The 27527-nt window shown below is 38.8% G+C and overlaps 2 protein-coding genes across 2 annotated transcripts; one reads left to right on the top strand and one right to left on the bottom strand.

Annotated features, from left to right (window-relative positions):
- LOC140172125 (retinol dehydrogenase 8-like) lies at positions 1-26915 on the bottom strand. The gene is made up of 4 exons (XM_072195467.1): positions 26459-26915; positions 19288-19467; positions 3794-3887; positions 1-1259 (listed from the first exon to the last, which is right to left on the bottom strand). The coding sequence occupies exons 1-4, from the start codon at positions 26739-26741 to the stop codon at positions 929-931; spliced, it is 888 nt and encodes a 295-aa protein (XP_072051568.1). The 5' UTR covers positions 26742-26915; the 3' UTR covers positions 1-928.
- LOC140171965 (uncharacterized) lies at positions 21372-22411 on the top strand. Its single transcript, XM_072195313.1, has one exon. It carries the CDS (start codon positions 21602-21604, stop codon positions 22409-22411), a length of 810 nt encoding a protein of 269 aa, XP_072051414.1. The 5' UTR covers positions 21372-21601.
- Positions 26916-27527: the final 612 nt, after the last annotated feature.

Below are 27527 nucleotides of genomic sequence, written 5' to 3'. Positions count from 1 at the left end.
TATAAATAGTTTACCAAGGGAATGGAAATTAGAAATAAAGAAACTTTCTGAAACAGATATGGGAAAACTTAAAAGTATTGAAGAAAACATTTCGTTAGAAGTAAAGAAGTTAACAACTCGTGATGTATCTAAACAATTTAATATGTCATAATCAACAAAACCAGTAAATCAGAATTATTATGATCGTTTGTTTGATCATTTGGGTAATCTAAATTGGGAATACATTTGGACATTACCTTATCAAATTACCACTGAAGAAAGAATGAGATTTTTTCAATATAAAATCCTTCATCGAATTATTCCAAGCAATAGTTATTTAAAGCTTATTAATCTGAAAGAGAACGAAAATTGTCATTTATGTGAAAATAAAGAAACAATTGATCACATGTTCTGGGAATGCCATCAAATAAACTCTTTTTGGAAGGAGATAGAGACATGGTTAAATGGAAAGATACAGACTCGAATACATCTATGTTACAAAGATATAATTTTGAGACTGGAAGGACATTCAAGGTTCAAAGTGCTTAACTATATTATTCTGAGTGCTAAGTATTATTTATTTAGGAACAGGTTTTCAAATGAGAAACCATATATGTGATAATTATATTATTATCAATAGATGAATCCAATTTCACGCATTCCTACACCTCAATGGCTGCCAAAGTTGGGTCCCCATCAGCTCCATCTCACCTAAAATGTGAAATGATTCGGCCTTGGAGGGTATTTTAAACTGCATTCTATCACCTGTGTTACACGTAGACAAAAGAATAATGACAGTGTACAACACAAAAGAATCTAACATCGAATTTTAAGCGGCTTTAATCCACCCAATTGGGCAGTCACTACACCAGTTTGGTGCATGCGGGGACCCGTCATGGCCGTCCAAATCCTGACCATGACTTGGCTCGTTGGATTCGTCTATACCAATTTACTGCTTTAACCAAGCATTCATGATCGCGTTGCCCGTCGGGTCAACAAACGTTTCCCTTGCCAATCTCTTTACTTGTTGAGAAGTCTGATACCAAAAATCAGGTTTGGGTGAGAGGATAACATCTTGCAACTGTTTCGCCAAATCTTTAGGTTCCAGCACCTCATTCCCTAAGAAGATATCCGGATCGGAGGTCATCATATTCGTGATAATCTTTCGCTCTTCTTCTCCTGGGATTATACTGGCTGCTGCAGCAACACCAGCAGTAGCGTTGTCACCAAACTGTTTAGCCTTATTAGTCGCTACATACCCTGGCTGGAATACAGAAATCCTGTAAATTAAGAGATCCAAATAAGTTTGTGGTTTATTGTGAAAACATGATCCCACAGCGAAAGAACATATATATACTTCAACATCTTGGCTCCTAACAAAAGACACACGTGGTGAATATTTTGTTCGGCCCGTGAGCAGACATCGTGAGGGAGATGCGGCACAGTGTCGACACCCAGTGTTATAAATATAAACTTAATACTCCGTTGGTGAGCGACGGGCGATTGGTATATTTCACCGAACGCAAGAAAAGGAGGCCTATCTGATTGGTATATTTCACCGAGCAAGAAAAGGAGGCCTATCCGATTGGTATATTTCACCGAACGCAAGAAAAGGAGGCCTATCTGATTGGCTCAAAATCGATCGCTTGATCGCTCCATGGTGTAGTACAAACTCAAAATGGAGACATGTATTCAATTCGATTGAAATCGATTTTCTATTATTGACGCAGATAAAGAAAGTCGATAATGTACATTGTATTATAGATATAGCACCTGGATCCCACGGGTTCCTTTATATAATTCGTTTCTCAAACAGTTGAATATATCACAATTTTAACTTTGGATTTCAAAATCGTTACATATAAAATGCAGTAAAACATATCCACAGCAAAATATCGGTCCCCGCTAATTAGTGTATTTAATTTCCAGTTAGTGTATTAAAAATAAAACCTTGGATTTACCTGAAAACAAATCAAATTTTCTTGTAATAGAAATACCATATGGGATACTGATCATATACTATATCATACTGAAAACATAGAATAGAAACTGTGTGGCAGGCTCTGTGGAATCTCATATAGTCTGTAAATGATATGCTTAGCCTGAGTCGCTCGGCCTATCTCGAACAAAATCGCCATGCGTAGCTGTTTAAAAACGAGAGGATTCATCGTACTATCACGGCAATTTTTGACACGAAGATATAGGGACGATGACGCTGTGTGCGGATTAGATTGGTTGGAAAGATTCGAAATACGAAGGTCATTCAAAAAGGTACTACCTCCATCATCGATCACATCTCTATTATCTCACAAGCCAGGATATTTTTACCTTTTAATCTTGGCTACAGAATAAAAGTTATTTGATGATAATGTTATGTTTGGTTAAAGATATGTTGGATTATAGCGAATACAGATTTGGTGCATCGGAAACGGTTATCAACTAAAGCCAAAATTAGGCATCATATTGTAGCTTTGGATAATGTCCATAAAATGTTTTCAAGAAGTGGTTGTCCAACTGCTTACTCAGGATAGATATTTTGGTTCTAGTTGAGCTTCCTGACATGCCTTGGAAATGAAACATGGTTTTATATGAGAAGAAAACATCGAATGGTTCAACAGACACACAAATGTTAGTTGTGTGTCTTGCAAATTTGCTAGATTTCTGCTAGAGCACCACGTTTAAGGATAATTCGTAATTACGTCCTATTTTAAGCAATGGGTGTATCTTCGTCAAAAATAACTTAGAAACTAACATAGGTGAAGGATTAGAACGCGTGCATCGAATATCAAATGGCCCAAAGACAGAGGGTTTTGTACCTATAATTGTTCAATTCTCGCGCTTTAAAGATAAACAACGCGTTCTAGGTGCAGCAAAAAAGCTGAAAGACACCAATTATTACATCCGTGAAGATTACTCGGCAGGCACAAGACAAATAAGAAGACGCCTATTGGACAAGAAAAAGGAACTTCAACTTGACAAGGATCCAGCTATCAAAAGATCGGACTTACGGTATCGTAAATTAGTACCGGTAAAGATAACAGTAAGAAGACCTACATTGTCAATGATGCAACAAATGAAATTGAAAGTAAATAGGGATACGGCCGGTCCCACCGCAAACAAAATGAGATAAATGAACATTTAACATTTTTGAACACTTTTATTTCGTTTATGGTATGGAATATAAATGGTTTGTCAGAGTCTTTCTAGACTTAGATGTTCAAATCACATGTTGAAGGTCGAAATGGGTAGAAGGGAAAATATTGATTATTACGATCGTATTTGCTCACTTTGTAACACCGCAAGCATTGAAAATGAGTATCATTTTATTATGTCATGTCCGTTTTTTGTAGATATAAGATCTGAAATGTTACCATCATGGTCTATAAATGCACCAAATGAAGCCAAATTTATTTCACTAATGAGCACCGAAAATTATCATGATTTACAATGTTTATCTAAATATGTTTTTTATGCAATTTTTTGTTATCAAAATCGGAGGAAATGTCTGTTTTTAACCATAATTATAAAGCCCAAATACACTTTAAACGACATTTTAGGGTTACCTACGTGACTAATAACAAAATTATACTTGTAGTTGCAAAGATTAAAGCACCACAGCCAAATTTGATCGATCTCAGGATCGACCGTCGATGATACAACGATGTTTGTTATTCAACTAATTTTTCAGTCTAAAAGAGTAAATTTGTATTGGTCAATGTCTAACATGCAAATATTAAATGTTATCACAACTATAGCCCATTAACTGATATTTCGTGAATACTAAGGCTCTATTACGTAACATGATTGTACTTACCAGATGTTAAATTTCCTCAGTGGTGGAGCAATAGACTCACTGAAACCCTCCAGGGCAAACTTGGTGGCAGTGTATTCTACAAGTAGAGGAGTACCTAAAATTGGAAAATCAAGTCTTCAATTTAAATCTTAAAATGAAGGAGAAAACTGGGTGTATAGGCCAATATGGACTTGGGATCAGAAATGAACGTGGAGACAGACTGGAGGAATTTTGTGAAGCTAATAACCTAGTCATTGGGAACGCGCTATTTCAGCATCATCCACGGAGACTGTGGACTTGGATGAGCCCAGGAGATAGAACAAGCCAGGCGCTGACTGTGGTAGTGACCATCAGCTACTTGTAGCAAAAGTAAAACTAAAACTGAGAGCTAAGAGAGGCAATGCACCACCTACCAGGTATGATGTTGACAACATTCCCACTCAATATTCAGTAGATGTGAAGAACAGGTTTGACGAGTTACTGAAAGTTAATGAAGAGGAGCAGACCCAAATGAATTGTGGGAAGACATGAAAGAAGCAGTCCAGAGCACAGCAAAGAAGTACATCCCTAGAAAGATGAAACGGAAACAGCCGTGGATCTCTCAGCAGACCTTAAACCTAGCTGATGACAGGAAGAGAGCAAAGGCAGATGGAGGAAAGGAAGAATGGGCACGCTTAAACAAAGAGGTCTCCAAAAGTGTTAAGGAGGACAAAAGAAACTAGAAGGCTATATATTTGTACACAAATACGGCTATACCCGCATGTTATCGGTGTACCCAAACTTACAGTCCTTATTTGCTGAGGACTTAAAATAAAGAAATTTTAAAAAGTCGTCGAATTGGGCAGAAAAGGTGTAAAAAGTGAAAGTCCAAGTCACAAGCGTTAATTGAATGTAGGTTGCACTGTCGTAGCACTTAAGATAAAGAAATTGTAAAAAGTCCCCTCCCAGGGGAGTCGTCTCTCTTACTCTCCATAGGTTGCTGTTGTCAGTCTCTCTTACTCACAGTGAGGCTATGCAATATGATTAGGGGCAAACTATTCCAGAGGGAGTATGTAAATTAAATGGAACAGTCATTTCAGAGGGAGTATGTAAATTAAACGGAACAGCCTTTTTGTGGCCATTTCAGAGGGAGTATGTAAATTAAATGGAACAGCCAATGGGTATGTAATTTAACTGGAACAGCCCATGGAAGTAAGAGACATGGAAGCTGGTCGATCCAACACCTATTGAATTATTTACGTAACATTCTATAGAGGGTACGTATCAAGCTATTGTGATAACAATGTAGTCAGCGTGTATTTGATGTGGATCAGACTTGCCGCCTTTATTGCCAGTTCGTTTATTTACAGGTTTATTGTTTTGAGCAAAAATCGTGTTTTTCTTGATTATGTTTCAAGTATGTTGTTTTTATTCGGAAAAAAGGGACAGGGATGTTAGATTTGTAATCCATAATTACAGAAATCCATTCAAAATATCGATTTCTACCCTATACTTACAGATTTTCTTAAACTTCAAAATATTGGAAATCATGCATTTACGTCTAAACCGCTAATTAGCGGTAATAATTGATATGCGCACTTGGCACATGCTTTACATTATAAAATGAATCCCGCATCTATCTGTGTGCCCGGGGCTGCCCGAAATTGCTGTTGACCAGAATGTTCCAGAGTCGGGTATTATTTTTACATTCTGCGTAAAATAAATTGTATTTCATTTCATTTTCTGTTTTAAAATTGCTATCTGAAAGTCTAGCATATATATACATTTAATCGGTAGGTTTTCACATAATTACATACTTTTAATAAAATTGTATGAATTAAACTGATAGCATTCTGACCATTACGTAGGGATTTTATAAAATCTGTTTGTGTTCATAAAACTAGTCATGCACTGCGGTAATATAAGCCCAGGACTTAGTACACGACCTCGTACTGCTATTGATTTTTAAGCGGGAACTTTGATTTTAGACATGGTACACTTTGACCATGCGATGACTCAATTGTTCCACTTTCAACTGTACTGCTTTTGTTCAGTATCGCGGCAAGTATGATACTCACTTTGATGTAGTATTTGACCAGCTTCCATGTGTATTACTTCCATGAACAGCCTTAACGCTTCACGCTGGTATTTCCAATTATGATATAATACGATCTGTCTGTTTAGTCCTACGTGTGTGGGGTGGATGGGTGTGTGAGTGTTAGTAACAATATAATTCTCAGGTGCTATCTGTGTACAAATTCTGAGCCCGGAAGCTGCTTTCTTTGATGAGAAACGGCCCGCTCTTTGTTTTAACATTTGGGGCCCTGGGGCCCAATATATATGACTTATGGGGCTCATGTACATATGTTGAAGTATGATTCTCAAGTGCTATCAGAAGACTCAAGCTGGGCATTGTAGCTGCTTTATTTACTGAGTAACGGCCGGCCCTATGTTTTAGCGTTTGGGGCCCTGGGGCCCATATTATGTGATATATGGGGGTTATATATACATATGACAATATAATACTAAAGACCTATCTGTGTACCAAATCTGAACCCTGTAGCTACTTTATTTGCTGAGAAACGGCCGGCCCTTTGCTTTAACATTTGGGCCCCTGGGGCCCCCAGCCTTGTACATCTGGGGCCAAAATGGGCAAAAGGCACATCTACAACTTATGGCCCATACATATGCCACATATGAGCCCTAGTGATCTTGTACTTTTAGAGCTAGGCTTGTCAATCTGTTGCACCATATTTTAACATTTGGGGCCCCTGGGGCCCATAATATATAACATATGGGGCTCTTGTATATTTGTAAATATAGAGTACCCCTAGGGCTATCAGTGTACCAACTCAGGGTCATGAGGCTGCTTCATTTGATGAGAAATGGCATGCTTTGTATTTTCACATTTGGGCCCCTGGGGCCCATGACCTTTGACCTCTGGGGCCAAGATGGGCAAAAGGCACTTCTACGGGGTAGGGCCCATAAGTGTACCACATATGGGCCCTGGGGCCCTTGTAGTTTTAGCGCTAGCCTTGACAGAATGATGTGTTTGATGGAGGAGAAGGAGGACTAGAAGGCTATATATTTGTACACAAATACGGCTATACCCGCATGTTATCGGTGTACCCAAACTTACAGTCCTTATTTGCTGAGGACTTAAAATAAAGAAATTGTAAAAAGTCGCCCAATTGGGCAGAAAATGTGTAAACAGTGAAAGTCCAAGTCACAAGCTTTAATTGAATGTAGGTTGCACTGTCGTAGCACTTAAAATAAAGAAATTGTAAAAAGTCCCTCCCAGGGGAGGCGTCTCTCTTACTCTCCATAGGTTGCTGTTGTCAGTCTCTCTTATTCACAGTGAGGCTATGCAATATGATTAGGGAAAACTATTCCAGAGGGAGTATGTAAATTAAATGGAACAGCCATTCCAGAGGGAGTATGTAAATTAAACGGAACAGCCTATTTTGGGGCCATTTCAGAGGGAGTATGTAAATTAAATGGAACAGCCAATGGATATGTAATTTAACTGGAACAGCCTTAACGCTTCACGCTGGTATTTCCAATTATTATATTATAATACGGATCTGTCTGTTTAGTCCTATGTGTGTGGGGTGTGGGTGTTAGTAATTCTCAGGTGCTATCTGTGTACAGATTCTGAGCCCGGAAGCTACTTTATTTGATGAGAAACGGCCGGCCCTTTGTTTTAACATTTGGGGCCCTAGGGCCCATTATATTTGAGTTATGAGGTCCATGTACATATGTTGAAGTATAATTCTCTAGTGCTATCAAGCGACTCAAGCTGGGCACTGTAGCTGCTTTATTTACTGAGTAATGGCCGGCCCTATGTTTTAGCGCTTGGGGCCCTGGGGCCCATATTATGTGATATATGGGGCTCATATGTACATATAACAATGTAATTTTCAGGTGCAATCTGTGTACAAACTCTGAGCCCTAAAGCTGCTTTATATGATGAGAAACGGCTGGCCCTTTGTTTTAACATTTGGGGCCCTGGGGCCCATTGTATTTGACTTATGAGGCTCATGTACATATGTTGAAGTATAATTCTATAGTTCTATCAGTAGGCTAAAGCTGGGCATTGTAGCTTCTTTATTTACTGAGTAACGGCCGGCCCTATGTTTTAGGGTTTGGGGCCCTGAGGCCCATATTGTGTTACACATGGGGCTCATATATACATATAACAATATAATGCTAAAGACCGTTTAGTGTATCAAATATGAACCCTGTAGCTGCTTTATTTACAGAGTAACGGCCGGCCCTATGTTTTAGCGTTTGGGGCCCTGGGGCCCATATTATGTGACACATGGGGCTCATATATACATATAGTAGTATAATGCTTAAGACCTATTAGTGTACCAAATCTGAACCCTGTAACTATTTTATTTGCTGAGAAATGGCTGGCCCTTTGTTTTAACATTTGGGCCTCTGGGGCCCCTAGCCTTTAACATCTGGGCCCAAAATGGGCAAAAGGCACATTGAAAACTTAGGGCTCATACATGTACCACATATGAGCCCTAGTGCCCTTATAGTTTTAGAGCTAGCCTTGTCAATCTGTTGCCCCTTATTTTAACATTTGGGGCCCTGGGGCCCATAATATATGACATATGGGGCTCATGTAAACTTGTATATATAGAGTACCCCTGGGGCTATTAGTGTACCAACTCAGGGCCCTGAGGCTGCTTCATCTGATGAGAAACGGCATGGTTTGTGTTTTTTACATTTGGGCCCCTGGGGCCCGTGACCTTTGACCTCTGGGGCCGAGATGGGCAAAAGGCACATCTGCGGGGTAGGGCCCATAAGTGTAAGCACATATGGGCCCTGGGGCCCTTGTAGTTTTAGCGCTAGCCTTGACAGAATGATGTGTTTGATAGAAGAAGGAGGAGAAGGAGAACTAGAAGGCTATATATTTGTACACAAATACGGCTATACCCGCATGTTATCGGTGTACCCAAACTTACAGTCCTTATTTGCTGAGGACTTAAAATAAAGAAATTGTAAAAAGTCGCCCAATTGGGCAGAAAATGTGTAAAAAGTGAAACTCCAAGTCACAAGCTTTAATTGAATGTGGGTTGCACTGTCGTAGCACTTAAAAAAAAGAAATTGTAAAAAGTCCCCTCCCAAGGGAGTCGTCTCTCTTACTCTCCATAGGTTGCTGTTGTCAGTCTCTCTTACTCACAGTGAGGTTATGCAATATGAATAGGGGGAAACTATTCCAGAGGGAGCATGTAAATTAAATGGAACAGCCATTTCAGAGGGAGTATGTAAATCAAACGGAACAGCCATTTCAGAGGGAGTATGTAAATTAAACGGAACAGCCATTTCAGAGGGAGTATGTAAATTAAATGGAACAGCCAATGGGTATGTAATTTAACTGGAACAGCCTTAACGCTTCACGCTGGTATTTCCAATTATGATATAATACGATCTGTCTGTTTAGTCCTACGTGTGTGGGGTGGATGGGTGTGTGGGTATTAGTAACAATATAATTCTCAGGTGCTATCTGTGTACAAATTTTGAGCCCGGAAGCTGCTTTCTTTGATGAGAAACGGCCCGCCCTTTGTTTTAACATTTGGGGCCCTGGGGCCCATAATATTTGACTTATGAGGCCCATGTACATTATTATGTTGAAGTATAATTCTCTAGTGCTATCAGTAGACTCAAGCTGGCCACTGTAGCTACTTTATTTACTGAGTAACGGCCGGCCTTATGTTTTAGCGTTTGGGGCCCTGGGCCAATATTATGTGATATATGGGGCTCATATGTACAAATAACAATGTAATTCTCAGGTGCAATCTGTGTACAAACTGTGAGCCATGAAGCTACTTTATATGATGAGAAACTGCCGGCCCTTTGTTCTAACATTTGGGGCCCTGGGGCCCAATAAATATTACTTATGGGGCTCATATATATATGTTGAAGTATGATTCTCAAGTGCTATCAGTAGACTCAAGCTGGGCATTGTAGCTGCTTTATTTACTGAGTAACGGCCGCCCTATGTTTTAGCGTTTGGGGCCCAGGGGCCCATATTATGTGACATATGGGGGTTATATATACATATAACAATATAATACTAAAGACCTATCTGTGTACCAAATCTGAACCCTGTAGCTACTTTATTTGCTGAGAAACGGCCGGCCCTTTGTTTTAACATTTGTTCCTGGGGCCCCAGCCTTGTACATCTGGGGCCAAAATGGGCAAAAGGCACATCTACAACTTAGGGCTCATACATATGTCACATATGAGCCCTAGTGCTCTTGTACTTTTAGAGCTAGCCTTGTCAATCGGTTGCACAATATTTTAACATTTGGGCCCCCTGGGGCCCAAATTATATAACACATGGGGCTCTTGTATATTTGTAAATATAGAGTACCCCTAGGGCTATCAATGTACCAACTCAGGGACCTGAGGCTGCTTTAATTGATGAAAAACGGCGTGCTTTGTATTTTTACATTTGGGCCCCTGGGGCCCGTGACCTTTGACCTCTCGGGCCAAGATGGGCAAAAGGCACTTCTACAGGGTAGGGCCCATAAGTGTACCACATATGGGCCCCAGGGCCTTTGTAGTTTTAGCGCTAGCCTTGACAGAATGACGTGTTTGATAGGAGAAGGAGGAGATGAAGAAGAAACCACAGGATGGGAAGATACCCGTCCATGCTTCGCATGCGGGTATAAATATACCCTTCGCATGCGGGTATAAATGTAAGAAGAGACAGATTTATATAAATAAAATGTACCTTTTCAATGATTCTACCCATTTACTCATCTAGCGGGGACCCGCGCGAAGCGCGGGTATCCCGCTAGTTATATTAATAATTATAATACGGATATCTGTTTAGTCCTACGTGTGTAGGGTGGGGAGGGGGGTATGTGGGTGTTAATAACAATATAATTCTCAGGTGCTACTGTGTACAAATTCTGAGCCCGGAAGCTGCTTTATTTGATGAGAAGCGGCCGGCCCTTTGTTTTAACATTTGGGGCCATGGGGCCCATAATATTTGACTTATGAGGCCCATGGACATATGTTGAAGTTTAATTCTCTAGTGCTATCAGTAGACTCAAGCTGGGCACTGTAGCCGCTTTATTTACTGAGTAAGGGCCGGCCCTATGTTTTAGCGTTTGGGGCCCTTGGGCCCATATAATGTAATATATGGGGCTCACATGTACATATAACAATGTGATTTTCAGGTGCAATATGTGTACTAACTCTGAGCCCTAAAGCTGCTTTATTTACAGAGTAACGGCCGGCCCTATGTTTTAGCGTTTGGGGCTCTGGGGCCCATATAATGTAATATATGGGGCTCACATGTACATATAACAATGTGATTTTCAGGTGCAATCTGTGTACTAACTCTGAGCCCTAAAGCTGCTTTATTTACAGAGTAACGAACGGCCCTATGTTTTAGCGTTTGGGGCCCAGGGGCCCATATTATGTGACATATGGGGTACATATATACATATGACAATATAATACTGAAAACCTATCTGTGTACCAAATCTGAGCCCTGTAGCTACTTTATTTGCTGAGAAACGGCCGGCCCTTTGTTTTAACATTTGGGCCCCTGGGGCCTCTAGCCTTGTACATCTGGGGCCAAAATGGGCAAAAGGCACATCTACAATTTAGGGCTTATACATGTGCAACATATGAGCTCTAGTGCCCTTGTAGCTTTAGAGCTACGCTTGTCAATCTGTTGCCCCATATTTTTAACATTTGGGGCCCTGGGGCCCATAAGAAATAACATATGGGGCTCATGTATACTTGTATTTATAGAGTACCCTTGGGACTATCAGTGTACCAACTTATGGCCCTGAGGCTGCTTCATCTGATGAGAATCGGCATGGTTTGTGTTTTTACATTTGGGCCCCTGGGGCCCGTGACCTTTGACCTCTGGGGCCGAGATGGGCAAAAGGCACATCTACGGGGTAGGGCCCATAAGTGTACCACATATGGGCCCTGGGGCCCTTGTAGTTTTAGCGCTAGCTTTGACAGAATGATGTGTTTGATAGGAGAAGAAGGAGGAGGAGGAGGAGGAGGAGAAGAAACCACAGGATGGGAAGATACCCTGCATGCTATTGCATGCGGGTATAAGGAGATGAAACCCAAGGATGGCAATATACCCGTCCATGCTTCGCATGCGGGTATAAAAAGGAGGAGAAGAAACCACAGGATAACAATATACCCGTCCATGCTTCGCATGCGGGTATAACCACAGGATGGCAATATACCCGTCCATGCTTCGCATGCGGGTATAACTACATCGAAAGGAAGTGTGTGGAAATGGAAAGATGTAAGGGTGACTCAAAAATAGCTTTTGGTATTGCCAAAGAACTTACCAAGAAGTGGACCCCCAGGATGGATGTTATAAATGATGAGAAAGGTAACACTCTTACCGAAAGTGTAGACATCAAAAGGCGATGGGTTCAGTATAGTTCCCAGCTGTTTGAGGCACAAGATGACAAGGTGTATGTACAGTGTGAAACGAGTGAGGAAAAACCTCCACCATTAAGATCTGAAGTTGAGCTTGCCATGGAACAAATGAAAAATGCTAAGTCACCTGGCATTGATAATGTAGCTTCTGAGTTGTGGAAGGCAACTGGGAAAGAAGGGATAGACCTAATGTGGCGTCTATGTGGTATCATCTGGAAAAAGAAGAAATGGCCGAGACACTGGTGCAGGGCAGTATTTATTCCACTGCCAAAGAAGGGAAATTTGAAAGAGTGAGTGTGCCAATCACCGGACCATCAGCCTGATTTGTCATGCAGGTAAAGTGCTTCTGAAGATCATCATCAAGAGAATGAAGAACAAAATGGAGCAAGAAATATCTGATGAGCAGGCAGGATTTCGTGAAGGAATGGGTACTAGGGACCAAATTGTCAATATCAGGAATGTGATTGAGAAATGCAGAGAGCATAGACTTCCTCTTTACACGTGCTTTGCTTCATAGATTACAGTAAAGCTTTTGACTGTGTTAGCCACCCTCAGATGTGGGAAACTATGAAAAGATGGGTTTCCCAAGTCATCTTGTGGATCTGATCAGCTGCTTATATGAAGACCAAGAATCGGCAGTCAGAACAAGTAGTGGAGACACAGATTGGTTCAAGATTGGAAGAGGCTTACGACAGGGCTGTGTGCTATCACCAAACCTATTTAACATCTACTCTGAAGACATAATGAGAACAGCTTTGGAGGGGTTTGAAGGTGGAGTGAAGTTTGGCGGTACAAGAATTACTAACCTGAGGTACGCCGATGATACCACTCTTATTTGTAGCAGCAGAGTAGAGCTGATTGATCTTTTGAAGCGCATCAAAGAGGCCAGCGAAGAAAAACACCTTCTCCTGAACACAAAGAAGACAAAAATAATGGTTGTAGACAGAGAGCGAAAAAGTGATGAGTTTGTGATAGATGGACAGCAGATTGAGGAGGTGAATCAATTTGAATATCTGGGTTCAATGATTAACAACAGTGGTGACAGCACAACTGAAATTAAGAGAAGACTGGCTATTGCAAGGACAACTGTGCAGGGCATGTCAAGCATATGGAAAAGCAGAGGCCTATCCATTGACCTCAAAGTACGCCTACTTCGTGCAACTGTGTTTTCCATTGCCACTTATGGATGCGAGTTTTGGGCTATGACCAAGAATGATAGGAAAAGAGTAGATGCTTTTGAGATGTGGTGTTACAGGAGGCTTCTACGAGTGACATGGAAAGACAGAAGAACAAACTCCTGGATCCTCGACAAGATTGGTACAAGTCTAACCATCAGAAGCGGCATAATGGAGAGAAAGCTGAAGTACTTTGGCCATATTGTCAGGAAACATGGAGGTGTAGAAAACAGATTTTGCAAGGGGCTATGGAAGGCAAACGAGGAAGAGGACGTCCACCAACATATTGGACTAATGACGTGAAGCTGGTTTCTAACCAGGGAATGCAAGGTGCAACGCACTTGGCATCAGATCGAGTGAGATGGCGTACTCTTGTGAAGACCACAGCAGCGCTACACAGCTACAGAGAGAGAGAGAGAGAGAGTGAACATTATTGCGGCATTCTTATACATGTTATACGGACAAAAAGTATAACAATAACTACGATTTTGATTTGAACTTTTGATCCAAACACAAGAAATTAATTCCAACCTGAATTTCAGATGGTACATTACTTCATCTTTCATCAGCGAGTGATCAAAGGTAAAAAGGATCGCGACCTGATATAGTCACTCACTCGCTGATGAAAGATGGAGTACCATCTGAAAATTCTGGTAAAAATTAATTCCTTGTGTTTGGATCAAAAGTTTAAATCAAAATCATGATTTATACCAACACACATGAACTTTCATGAACGTATAAACAAGAACTACTTGACATATAGCTGTGGTTTAAGACCACAAACAAAGCCGTGTTGTGACCCCTAAATGACCTTTGACCCCCAAACCTGTGAAAACCTCATAGACGTCGGTTAATGTCAATACATGTTTGCACGTGGCATCATTCTGCCATGTTATTTGTGGCAGAAGGGGCATTTTGAAGGTTTTTCTGCTTAGACCAGAAGTGACTCGTTAATGATGTTTGAACCCAAATATATAAAAACAATACCAGGTATACACTGGGCGGGGACTCTGGGTGACATCAATGCATGTGTGAGTATACCGGCGCTGTGCTATGTTTTTCTTAGCTGATAATATTTTTGAACGGGAAGTTACCCCTTATTGATCATTGACCTCAAATCTGTGTATGATTCATAGACGCTGAGTATATACCAATGCATGTGTGCAAGTTGCGTCACCATCCTGCGTAATTTGTGAGAGAAGTAGCAGTTTGAAGGTATTTCGTTTTATATTTCGGAAGTGACCCCTCAATAACCTTTGACCCCAAATAAAAAATAACACATAGGGTAAACAGTTAAACATAATTCATGCGTGAACATACCGTCACTCTCCGATGTTTTTCTTAGCTTACACCGGAAGTAACCCCTTAAGGGAGAGCGTGGCGCAATGGTTAGGGTACTTGCCTTTGGTGCATGAGGTCCCGGGTTCAATTCCCGGCGGTGGCGATTTGCTGGGATATTGACTTGGAAAAAAAAGTCCATGGTTCATTTAGAATTGGGTAAATGAACCATGAAAGTACTCCGTCCTTCGGAGGGGACGTTAAGCCGTCGGTCCCGTGTGCAGAGAGCCATACCTGTACATGTATCTCGCAGTCAGTTTCGAAAAGAGTAGGGTGTTAACCCCTGACTGTTCCCAACCCGTCCCTGTGTTCAAATGGACCCCAATGGAAATAGGCTTCAATAGAGGCTTTCTTGGGTTATCCAGGGTTGTCACAACCCGAACAAATCAAATCAAATAACTTTGACCTCAAATCTGTTTATAATATAATAATATGATATGGAGGCGCTTTTAAGTGCATAAACAAAACATGTCTCTATGCCCTTTACAAACAAGAAAATAAATGCTATCTTAAACTACAAACTTACACTACAAACAATAAATACAAATTAAATGACATTTGAAATAAATAAGTGAGTTTTGAGTTGCGATTTGAATGAGTTCAGAGAATGTGCTTGACGAATATGAATTGGTAACTTATTCCATAGTGTGGGAGCGGCAACTGGGAAGGCACACTTGCATAAGAAGTTAAACATCTTGGTGAAACAAGTTGGTGTTGTGAGCTAGAACGAAGTGACCGAGGTGGATTGTAAAAAGAAACAAGTTCAGCAATATATTCCGGTGACTGACCATTGACGGCTTTGTATGTAAGAAGTAGAATCTTGTAAATGATGCGTTTGTGGACAGGTAACCAATGAAGTTGTTCTAAGACGCCGGAAATATGATCAGATTTCTTTGTTCTGGTGATGAGACGCGCAGCAGTGTTTTGGGTTCGTTGAAGTTTGTCAATCTGAGCACAAGGTAAGCCATAAAGAAGTGAGTTGCAGTTGTCAAGATGAGATGTTATAAAGGCATGGACAAGTCGTTCAGTTTGGGAATTGTCAAGATATTTCCTTATTTGGCTGATCTTCCAGATGGCATAAGTTGCAGTACGACAAATGTTTGTAATATGATTGTTCAGAGAGAGTTTATCATCCACAAGGATGCCCAGATCACGAGCCTCAGGTGAGGGTTCAATGAGTGATGTACCAATTGTTACAGGAGGAAGTTGAGCAGAGTTAATGAATTGGGAAGTAACATGGATAAGTTCGGTTTTTGAATCATTGAGTTTCAGTTTGTTCTGAATCATCCATGCTTTCACATCATCAATGCACTGTTCTAGTCTTGAAAGCACATTTGTTGTTTCAGATTTCTTACAAAATTGTGTATATTTGAGTGTCATCAGCATATTGCATTTTCTCCAAACCGTGAGCATTGATAATATCTTCGACGGGAGAAATATACATGGTGAACAGCTGTGGTCCCAAAACGGAGCCCTGCGGGACTCCACAGAATAACATGTGTTTATCAGAATCAATGTTATTAATATTTACAAACTGAGAGCGGCCAGTCAAATATGATCTAAAAAACGCAAGAACAATACCATGAATTCCAAATCTCTCGGAAAGACGCTGTATCAGAAGTTCCTGATCAATCGTATCAAACGCAGCGCTAAGATCTAAAAGAACTAGTGCTGCCTCGTTGTGTTTATCAACTGCACGTAGCAAGTCATTCATTACACGAACCATAGCAGTTTCAGTTGAATGAAACTTCCGATAAGCAGACTGGGTTATGGCATGCAGATTATTTGCTTGCAGATGATCATTCAACTGTTTTGACACAACACGCTCTACAATCTTGGAGACATAATATAGATTAGAAATTGGTCTGTAATTACTGAGACTCTCTTTGTCTAAGTTACTCTTTTTCAAAAGAGGAGTTGCATGAGCAATCTTAAATGAATTGGGGAAAATACCGGAGGTAAGACTTTATCTTAGTTATTACAGGAAGTAACTCATCACAACAGTTTTTGAGCAACCAGGTAGGTAGAGCTAGATGGAGACTCCATGATGACCTTGCGAACATCTTCCTGATCAACCTGATGAAATTGGTCAAAACAGGCACCTTCAGGTCAGATGACTGATCTTGACTCTCACGTAATTTGTAAATTTTGTTCTCAAAAAAGGAAGCAAATTGATTCGCAAGATCATTGGGGTCATCAACAGATGGAAGAACCTTGGTAGATTTGTTAGAACAAAGGCTGTCAACAGTACAAAAAAGTTGCTTTTGATCACAAGTGGCAACCTTTTCTTTATGATAATTAGTCTGGGCTGTTTCAAGTAAAGCTTTGTATTTCCTTATTTCATCCTTAAAAATCTGTTTATGAACTTCAAGGCCAGATTGCATCCATTTACGTTCAGCACGACGTTTGTCCTGCTTGGCCTCACGAAGTTCAGTAGTGAACCACGGGGCATTGGGTCGCAAAGTAACAGCACGCTTAATTTCAGGAGCATGAATGTCTTAAATGGATTTAAGAGCAGTGTCATAATGCTCAACAAGATCTTCTAGATTATCCTTTGGAGATTCATAAATAAAGGACGATTCAATGTCGTGACGAAACTTGGGAATGTCAATATCACGAGTTTTCCGGTAACAAATGACTTTCTTGGATGGTTTCGGTCTACAAATGCTTATATTGCATTCAACAGCAAAGTGGTCCGAGGGAAGGTCTCTAACAATATTGATATTAGAGACCAAGCCATTAGATTTTCTGGTCAGAATAAGGTCTTAAGTGTGACCAGAAATATGAGTAGCTCCTCTGACATGCTGCTGAAGATCAGCAGACTCAATAAGGTCCAAAAATTGAGATGCTTCCCTATCATCAGGAACGTCAACGTGGAAGTTGAAGTCCCCATTCAGGATGATCTGTCCAGGAAAGGTGCTAGCATTTTCAAGGAAACTCGAGAATTCAGTAAAGAACAGGAAGGATAGATTCTGTAAATGGTATAAATCCTTACAGATGGTCCATGGGCAGGGAAGATTGTAACATGAAGGCACTCAAAGGATGTAAAATTGTAAGTACCGCCCAGCGTTGCCCCAAACCCCTTCCTGAGGATAATAAAACACCACCTCCTCTACAACCAATTCTGGGATAATGATAAATATCAAAATCAGGAAAGGTATTTCTGAGATCACTTAATGTACGCAAATCACGATTATCACCATCAAGCCAACTTTCAGTAATTGCAAGGATATGTTTTATGCTTTACAGACACTGGGTAATAACAACGCATGTGTGCAAGTGGCGTTACTGTCCTACGTAATTTGTGGGAGAAGTAGCATTTTGAGTTGAAATCACGTTTTTGACCCCTATGACCCCTACATGTCCTTCCCCCCCCCCCGGGTTTCATGTGACATGTAGGGGCATGGTTAGTGTGTAAAGAAGAAGATCCTGTAACGGCTGTGTAATTAACCATCTTTTACGGGTTTCGGGGGAATGCAGCACAATATCAAACGTCCGCCCACATTTTGGCAACTTAAATCATAAAGTCACAATCACTTGTTGCTCGATTAGAGTTAGTCTACAGTTATTAGATCACATTTTGAGATGTGTGTGCTACTATAACCAAGAATATCTTAAATAAATTGTTTCATCGAGTCGCCTCTCAACACCTCTTGCGTCTCGTAAGTCTATATTAGACCAGTTCCAATAATTGAAACTCCCGGCTCCGGCCGGGAGTTCCAACAGGTGCTGTGTATGTGTTTGTATGTGTTTAATGTGCATTCACCATGTTCACATACACACTTAGCCGTCGGTTCGAAGAAATCGTTGCTCCAAAAATTATTGCAAATTGCACATTTGTAATAATTTTTCACCACAAAATATGATATGAAAATACAGGTGAGCAATGTATGAATATATGGAGAGGTGAAACAGATTATTAATTATTGTCAATATTAATATTTTGCGACATTTATAATGAAAATAGTTAACACTCTAAACACCCTATGGCACCTTCTACAAATTTGTAGTTACTACAACTGATATTAGACCCACATGTTGAGGTATGTTCTACAATAACCAATAATAGGTTACAATGTGCTGTTTAATTAAAGCAAGACATTATAGAATTATTGGGTCTGTACTACTATAACCATCAATAGTGTAAAAAATGTGAATTATATGGCTTCAATTGTCATTTTGAAAAATATTCTGAGAGGCTGTGAAATAATTATGAGCGCCCCGGGGGAATTTCCGAACGGTCTGACACAAATCACTTTCCCCCCTCTCGGTCCGCCTCCCCCCTTTGTACATGAAAAAAATTTGGATCCCAATGTGCAAACCTTAAATGGTGCAGATATATGTTGCGAGCGCAGCGAGCACGAAAATTTGCATATTAAAGCCTTTCCGTACTGTTTTCCTAAGCCTTTTTAAAGCGTTTTATTTGAAAGGCGCCCCATGAATGTGTGCCAAAAATCGCTTGCCGCCCCTCCTCTCGGCTCGCCACAAATTTCTTCCCCACCCCGATTTTACCCTCACACCAGGGCGCATAATTATTGCACAGCCTCTCAGGTAAACGATTGTTTAACTAAAAGCAAGTACCTCGGAATCCACACACACTTGAGATTTGAAGAATCCTGCCACTCCGTTTCTCTTTCATGTAAGGGACTACTGCCCTAGTCATTCTGACGCATCCAAAATAGTTGACTTCCATGACATCATAGAAGGTCTCCATTGGACCTGTTTCCCACCAACTATTACCATAGACTCCTGCGTTATTGACTAAAAGGAATTAAAAATTGTCCTTATTTTATATCATCATCATCGTCGTCGTCATATCGTTATAAATTCGGCAGAGTGACGAATCGAGAGTTTTGAGTAAATGGAGTTATTTTATGCTTATGATTATTTTTTTGGTGATCTTTTATTTCCACCAAAAATTAATGGTAAATCTTACTCCCTGACGTAGATACCGAAATTTTGATTTGGACGAATCGCGCCTGAGTGCGATTTATGAATTTGAACAAAAGACAAATCGTATACTTAGCTATATAAATCAGATTGATCTATAGTATTGTATGGTTACACGTAAATACCTCAAATAAAGAAATTCTGCAGTCATGTAACCCGTCCTACACCAAAACCTGATCTTGTTATGACAATTTGATTGAAAAGGTCGTGTGCAGAATCTTGTTAGCTGCAATTTGATACCAAATTTGCTACCAAAAACTCTAAATTCACAGAGATTGATACCAGTATATGAGATTTGGTGCATTTTCAAAAGTTGCAAATTAAAAACGGACCACGCGGACCTGTAGAGGTGAATAGCAGAGCGTGACCATTGACACAGCCCGAAACAACCGCTAGGTCATTTCGATCGCATCGTGCCCTAGTATTCATCAGTACAGCACTGTAGCAATCCATGCGTTTTAAATTAACAATTGAATAACATGAAGAAAGCGCGCAATTTTGATAGTCGACAGGGGCCCATCATGGGCAAGCAAGCTTGACCACATTGCCACGCTAAGCAATTTCGACCGCGTGCTTCGTTTTGATTTGCAACTTTGAAAATGCACCAAATGCCATAAACTGGTATCAATCTTTGTCACTTTTGAGTGTTTGGTAGCAAATTTGGTATCAAATTAGAGCTAACAAGATTTTGCACACGATCGTATCAATCAAATTGTCATAACAAGATCAGGTTTTGGTATAGGATGGGTTACATGACTGCGGACTTTCTTTATTTGAGCAGTTTAGTTTAATTCGTATTCGACCTCGTATACAACTATTTGTGCAGCGGTAAAGACATTTTGGATTTAGCATAAAGCCGAATATCTGTAAATACCCTTTCGGAGGGATGATATAGATTGTTTCAAAACATGCAATTATTGCAAATACTTTGTGCACATTCCCTTCTATAATATACATTTCAAAGGAGTGCTCAAGAATGTTCTCAAATTTTAGGAGGGCCAATGGAATGGTACCAAGATTTTCAAACGCCGTTTACAGAGAGCAATTTTGCGTATTCGGCACTCTGCCGTGTCTATAACGATATCATCATCATCATCATTTGGCAACTGAACCTGTCGAAATGCTGGCATGTTTACGTGATTCTTGTCCTAATAATAATCCGTCCTTCAGACTACAGCACTTAAAACAACCCTAAGACTTATCCTAAGGTACTGGTTGAACTAGGAAGGTGCCACAAAAATGGGTTATCAGTTTTCAGTTTCAGTTTAATTTTTTTCACGCTGCTTTTGTATCATACAATAAAGGAGAAAACAGTTATTACATATCGAGTAAACCAAGAGTAACACAGCCCAAAAAATTAGCCACCCTTAAAGCAAGAGATTATGGGACAGGTACAAACGAAGAAGACGAGACAATGTGGGAATGCAAGACAAAGGACTGACGTGACAGGTGCAGACAGACAGGCACGATAATAATTATAGCATAACTTATACCATAATAGGTATCGAAATTCGAACTTAAATATACTACATTGAACATTTATGCAAATTTGCTGATGATAGATTTAATAGCCTATACTCAAAGCGACTGGTAAAGAGCCTACCGAGCAGTTACATATTAAGAAACAAAATAGTAAATATTGAAAATAAGAAATATATTGTGAGCGTCGCGTTTAGCATATACTATTGGACTGTGTTGTGGAATAATTTCTAGAAACACCGTCGATAAAGGAGGTTCACTACTGTATATCCTCCTGTCAAAATGTATTAAAATTTAAGTTTTGAACCGCCACTTCACTAGCAACCAGCTATATGTACATGAAATAAGTACCAAGGAATATGTTGGAATGATTTGATATACATTTCTGCAGTAATTTCCTGGAATTTGGCATTTTCTTACCAGTCTACTTCACGAGCAAGTTTAACCGTTGAGATACTCATCCAAGATGGCGGGCGACAACAAAGGTAAATCGAAATCGAAATCAAGAAATCAGAAAAAGAATCTTGATACAGATACGGCCATTGTTGATAATCCACCGGATCTCTCTTTGGATTTAGAAGAACTTGTTCCACGAGCTGTTGAACACCTTTTGAAGACATCAGCCTTTAAACAGCTCCTTGAGAAGTCCTTGGTATCTACTATCCAAGCCAAGATTGAGACTATGGAGGAGAAAATTGCCAAACAGGACTCGATTCTATTCGACTTGCAGTCTGAACTGAAGCAGAAATCCGATGAAAACAATAAACTAAAGGTACAGATTAAAGATTTAACAGAAAACACTGATGAAACTGCGAGAAAGCTGAACGATTTAGAACAATATACGCGTCGCAATTCTATTAGACTTTTCGGTATCCCCGAATCGAAAGGGAAAAAGGAAAACTGCGATGCAATTGTAACTAATCTAGCTCGCGATAAACTAGGTGTTAAAGTAGACTTACAAGAAATTGATCGGTGTCATAGAGTAGGAAAGAAGACCAGCGAACCAGGCAAGAAACCAAGACCAATAATTGTCAAATTCGCTACCTACCGCTCACGCCAGAAAGTCATGATAGTCAGAAAAAAATTAAAAGGAACAGGTATTACCATCAAAGAAGACCTAACTCGCGCAAATCAGACTTTATTAGAACAGGTATCGCGGGTAGAAGAAGTCATTTCGTCCTGGTCATCTGATGGTAGAATCTTAGCGTTAGTAAAGCGTGATGGAAAGGAAGAAATTCGTCCAGTGTCAACTTTAGAGGACTTGCATTTAAAATAACTTTTGATTTATCATATCGTAAAGAAAAGTGTTCCTCTTTGTCATTTATGTTGTCACTTATAATAATGTGGTTTATACTCCGTTGTGTTTGCTTCATACACTTACTTTAATAATGTAAATATCTGTGCTTTAACATTATGCTTTATGTGTTTTTAGCCCAAAAGTATTTGCGTTTTCAAAACTTTGCTTATTTTCAGTGTCAGAGTTGAGTTTCACAAATTCTTTCTTGTAAATTTTATAGTATTACTTGTTCATCATGTTGTTCTCAGCTATCACATTTGGCAATATTAAAAGTTGTGTTTAGTGCACATCTTTTGTTGTTAGTGTCCTCGGTCATAATTATAGGCATGATTTGTTCGAGCGTTTCTTTTCATCGGCTTAGTGTGATAGCTGTCAATGTGTTTATATTTTTGCGAACTATGCATCTATCCGTTCGCATGAAGACTTTTCTAATTTTGTTAATGATCGTGCAATACTGTGCTCTAAAAAATGCTGGTTGCTAGGATATAGTTAACTATTTTTGAACTATTTTAGTGATTCTATATCCTTGTTAATAAAATTATCATATATTGTTTAACGTAGTTTATATAATTGTTTTTATATAATTGTTTTTGTTTAGTTTTATAAATTTTTTGTTATACCTGTAATTGTTATATATCTGATTGTCATGGAAGGTTCTGATGTTTATGATGCATTGAAATATCGTGGTATGAGAATTTGTAACCTTAATATTGTGACTTTGCCTGGTAAATTTGAGCATGTCAAACTTTTTCTTGGAACTACAGAAATTGAAATTTTAGCGCTAAATGAAACCAGTCTTGACAGTAATATTGACAATAATGAGCTTCATATACCAGGTTATGTATTATACCGAAAAGATAGAAATAGACATGGCGGTGGTGTAGCAATGTACGTCAGCGAAAAATACTCAAGTCAATTAATAAGTATGAATATGTGTGATGATATTGAATCTTTGTGGGTGAAAATAGAACTTCCCACAGTAACTATTTTTATGTTGGTACTGCTTATAGATCAGAAAAAAAGGTGAATAAGAATCATTTCTTTGAAAGATTGGAAAATCAATTGAATGTTTTAAGTACAACTTCAAAGGATATTTTTCTTCTTGGTGATTTAAATCTTGATTCATTAACAGGTCTCGCCAAACCTTTGAAACATCTTTGCCAACTTTTTCAGCTAAGGCAACTTATTACTAAACCCACCAGAGTCACTAAAACAACAAAATCATGTATTGACCATGTATACACTAATGCAGCATGTAATAGGCTTCATTCATCTGGTGTAATTCCACTTGGCTTAAGTGACCACTCATTGGTTTATGTTATCAAAAAATGTACTAAACCAAAGTACAAACCCAGAATAATTAAAACTAGATCTTTCAGAAACTTTAATCAAGTGGATTTCTGTAATGATCTAAGAAATGTGCCTTGGTATAAAATTGAGTTAAATGAATGTGTTGATGATGCTTGGTATATGTGGAAAAACTTTTCTTGAAGTGTGTGATAATCATGCACCTTTTGTAAACATCCGATGTAAAGGTTATACAACTCCTTGGATCAATGATGAGTATTTACAAATGTCTAAGAAAAGAGACTATTACAGAGGTAAAACTGAAAAAGAAAAAACTGATGAAGCATGGTTGTTATATAAAGAAACCAGAAATAAAGTGAATAATCTAGCTAAATCACTGAAGAGGAAGCATTACTGTGGTAAGATCAATAACTGTAAAGGTGATTCTGCAAAACTGTGGAAAACTTTGAAGGAGCTTTTGCCAAATAATAAATCGGCTTGTTCCATCAATTCAGTTCAAGATGAAAATGGTGAGCATTGTACTGAACCAAAAGACATAGCTGACAGCTTTAATAGATTTTTGTTGGTATTGGTAAACAACTTGCCAAGAATTATGACCATGTTAATCATGATAATAATATTCATTCAGATTCCAATGTACAGTTTTCCTTTCATGATATTGATGTTGATTTTGTTTTGAAACAGTTGTCATCGTTAGATCCTAAGAAAGCTACAGGATTAGATGGGATAAATGCAAAGCTTCTCAAGTTAGGAGCTACTGAAATTGCTCATTCACTTGCTTTTGTATTTAATATGTCGTTAAAATCAGGTTCTGTACCCACTGAGTGGAAGCATGCTAAGGTTTCTCCGTTATTCAAAGAGGGCAATAGAGATGATACAAATAACTATCGCCCTATTTCTGTTTTGCCAGTAGTCATGAAAATTTTTGAGTGTGCCGTAAATAGTCAGCTACGAGATTTCTTAGCAGAAAATAATATTCTTGTTGAGCAGCAGTCAGGCTTTCGTGCCAAACATTCAACATCTAGTACATTGCTTGATGTAAATGACTTCATTTTGAATAACATGAAAATGGTCTTGTAACTGGTGCAATATTTTTAGAATTAAAAAAAAGCGTTCGACACTGTCAATCATGAAATTCTTTTATCCAAATTGTGCAATTTAGGAATTAAAGGTACTGAGCATAAATGGTTCACAAATTACTTAACTTCCCGGTATCAGTCCGTTGTTATTAATAGTGTTTTATCTGATTCTTTGAAAATTGATACCGGCGTGCCACAGGGCTCAATACTGGGGCCACTTTTATTCATTTTATATATTAATGATATGACAAGTGTAATTGATGATAAATGTAAAGTTGTTTTATATGCCGATGATACAGCTCTGTTTTATGCCTCTAATGATTCTGATAATCTGCAGTCTGTTTTAAATGTTCAGCTAGACAATGTTGGTAAATGGTTGTGCCAAAACAAACTCACATTAAATGTAAAAAGACAAATCTTATGCTTATTGGCACACCCAGAGACTGGTAAATTTTAAACATGTTCGTGCAATTGTTAATAATGAAGAATTATGCAGAGTTTCCCATTGCAAATATCTGGGTGTAATTATTGATGAACATATGAATTGGAACTGTAACACTGAAAAGTTATGTAATAAGATTAGTAAAAGAATTGGAATTGTCCGCAGACTCCGGTCTTGCCTCAACATCAATACTTTGAATATTTTGTACAAATCCATGATTTTACCAGTTTTTGATTATTGTGATGTTGTTTTTAGTAGCTGCAGTGGCCTAAATCTTGATCGACTAGAAAAACTTCAGAATAGGGCTGCCAGGGCAATAACAGGTTATCCCCCCTGGCATAGTGCTACAGAGCTTCGTCATAAACTTGGATGGATTAACATTAAAAATCGATGGTTAATTCACAAGTGCATTATTGTGTTTAAATGTTTAAATGATCTTGTTCCTTCTTATCTAAGCTGTAAATTCAAGTTTGTAAATAACACGCATCATGTAAATACTAGGTCAAGTGCAGATAAACTTCTTGCCGTCAATGAAAGTCACGTGCGCTCGTTTCAATACCAAGGTGCAATAGAATGGAACAAATTACCACATCATATTCGTGCAATAAATAAGTTATATTCATTTAAATCAACAATATTTGAACATCTCAGTTAATAATGGCAATTCAGATTATATGTCTTTTATTATTAATGTATTTTATGTTTTATGTATCTCCTTCGTGTGTGCTATGATAATATTTTATTATTCTTTTGTCATTTTAGTTTTTATCAATACTCATATAACAATAATTGTATATAATAATATTATTGTTGTGTTTTAAATTGTTATGTAGTTTTTATGTATTTAAATTGAGCTTTGTATAATTATAATTGTGTAATTTAAACAATCTAATTTTATATTGTGTATATATGTTCTCCAGGGCCCCTATGTATATCATGTGCTATGCACTGACTGGGCTACCCTGGTAAAATATGACTTAATAAATAAAATAATAAATAAATAAATAAACTTCACCGGATCCAGAACTACAAAATCATGAACGACGCTGATATAAATGATTAACTATTTCAGATACTGATTAATATTTGGATACATATTGCATATTATGTTAAAAAATGAACCTCAACCAAAATTGAGGGCGCAATTTTAGTGAAATCTCACGATGCCCTTTTAATAGCCTATGATTGAAATCTTACCCAAAACATCAATTTTTCCTTCAATCTCGATCATTTCTTTCAAAGTGTTATCAATAGTTTCTTGCTTGGTAACATCCAATTCCCGAATAAACAGGGTATCGTTAAGAATATCCCCTGCCTCTGTTTTCAACTCCTCTTGTCTTGTTGCCATATTACGCATGGTAGCATACACCTTGAAGCGACGTTGTGGATCTCGTGCAAGAAACAAAGCTGCATCCTTGCCGATGCCTTGGGCACAACCTGTGATCAGAATAACCAGTGAAGAAGCCACCGGTGAAGCCATGTTTGGTTGTCTGGTGCCGGAGCATATATGCCGAAGTATATCACAGTTCCTTTACGGTACCTGAGACAAATAATGAGATAATGGAGTAGACTGTGTGTTATTATCTTGAACGCATATATCCCAGTTATATCACACCCAATTTTGATATAAATGTTTTGAACAAAATAAATGTATCGTCTAGTCATATATCTTGGAGATCTATATGGTCTGATTGATCAGGTGACACCATATCTATACGAACTTCATGCTACGTTTGCCGCCGCGACAGGTTCATAATTGTTTTTAATATAAGTTCAAGGTAACCCAGGTTAACTTTACATTGTACTTTCCATGAGTTTTCACGCTATGTAAGTTTTAGGAGTTCATGCAGAGGATATTATTAAAGTACCCAGGGGGCCACTCAAGTATGATAGTGTACACATGTGTGACCAAAATTTTTTGAAACGCCCCCTAAACGAGTTTTACCCTACCAGCAAATTTAGCCCCTTAATAAGATAGTTTAACATATAATTTACCACCTAATGAGTTTATGGCTAGTAAAAATGCAGCAAATGTACCCTTTTTGGACTCATAATTTACCAGAAATTTGAAAAGGTACCCTTAAAAAGTTGTTCAGTTTCAGAAAAGTACCCTTTTAATAGAGCCTTCCAGATCAGAGAAAAATGTTAATGCATGTCAATTTTCAACCAAAAGATGTTGTTCTTTCTTCAAACCCTTTACACCCCAAGAACCAGAAACGACTTTGCATCTGCTTCTGCTTCTGCTTCTGCTTAATTACTCCTCAAC

Source organism: Amphiura filiformis, chromosome 15, assembly GCF_039555335.1.
Source record: "Amphiura filiformis chromosome 15, Afil_fr2py, whole genome shotgun sequence".
NCBI classification, from domain to species: domain Eukaryota; kingdom Metazoa; phylum Echinodermata; class Ophiuroidea; order Amphilepidida; family Amphiuridae; genus Amphiura; species Amphiura filiformis.
The sequence above is the reverse complement of the archived record's forward strand: the minus strand, read 5'-3'. Positions and strand labels throughout refer to the sequence as shown.

What these genes read in the sequence shown, in the direction of transcription:
- LOC140171965 (XM_072195313.1), top strand. Translation starts at nt 21,602, where the DNA reads ATGGCGGGCGACAACAAAGGTAAATCGAAATCGAAATCAAGAAATCAG.
- LOC140172125 (XM_072195467.1), bottom strand. Translation starts at nt 26,741, where the DNA reads ATGGCTTCACCGGTGGCTTCTTCACTGGTTATTCTGATCACAGGTTGT. An exon ending in AGGAAAAATTGATGTTTTGG is followed by an intron (nt 19,468 to 26,458) that starts GTAAGATTTCAA and finishes AATTCCTTTTAG; the next exon opens with TCAATAACGCAGGAGTCTAT. An exon ending in AAGTGTGTGTGGATTCCGAG is followed by an intron (nt 3,888 to 19,287) that starts GTACTTGCTTTT and finishes TTCCAATTTTAG; the next exon opens with GTACTCCTCTACTTGTAGAA.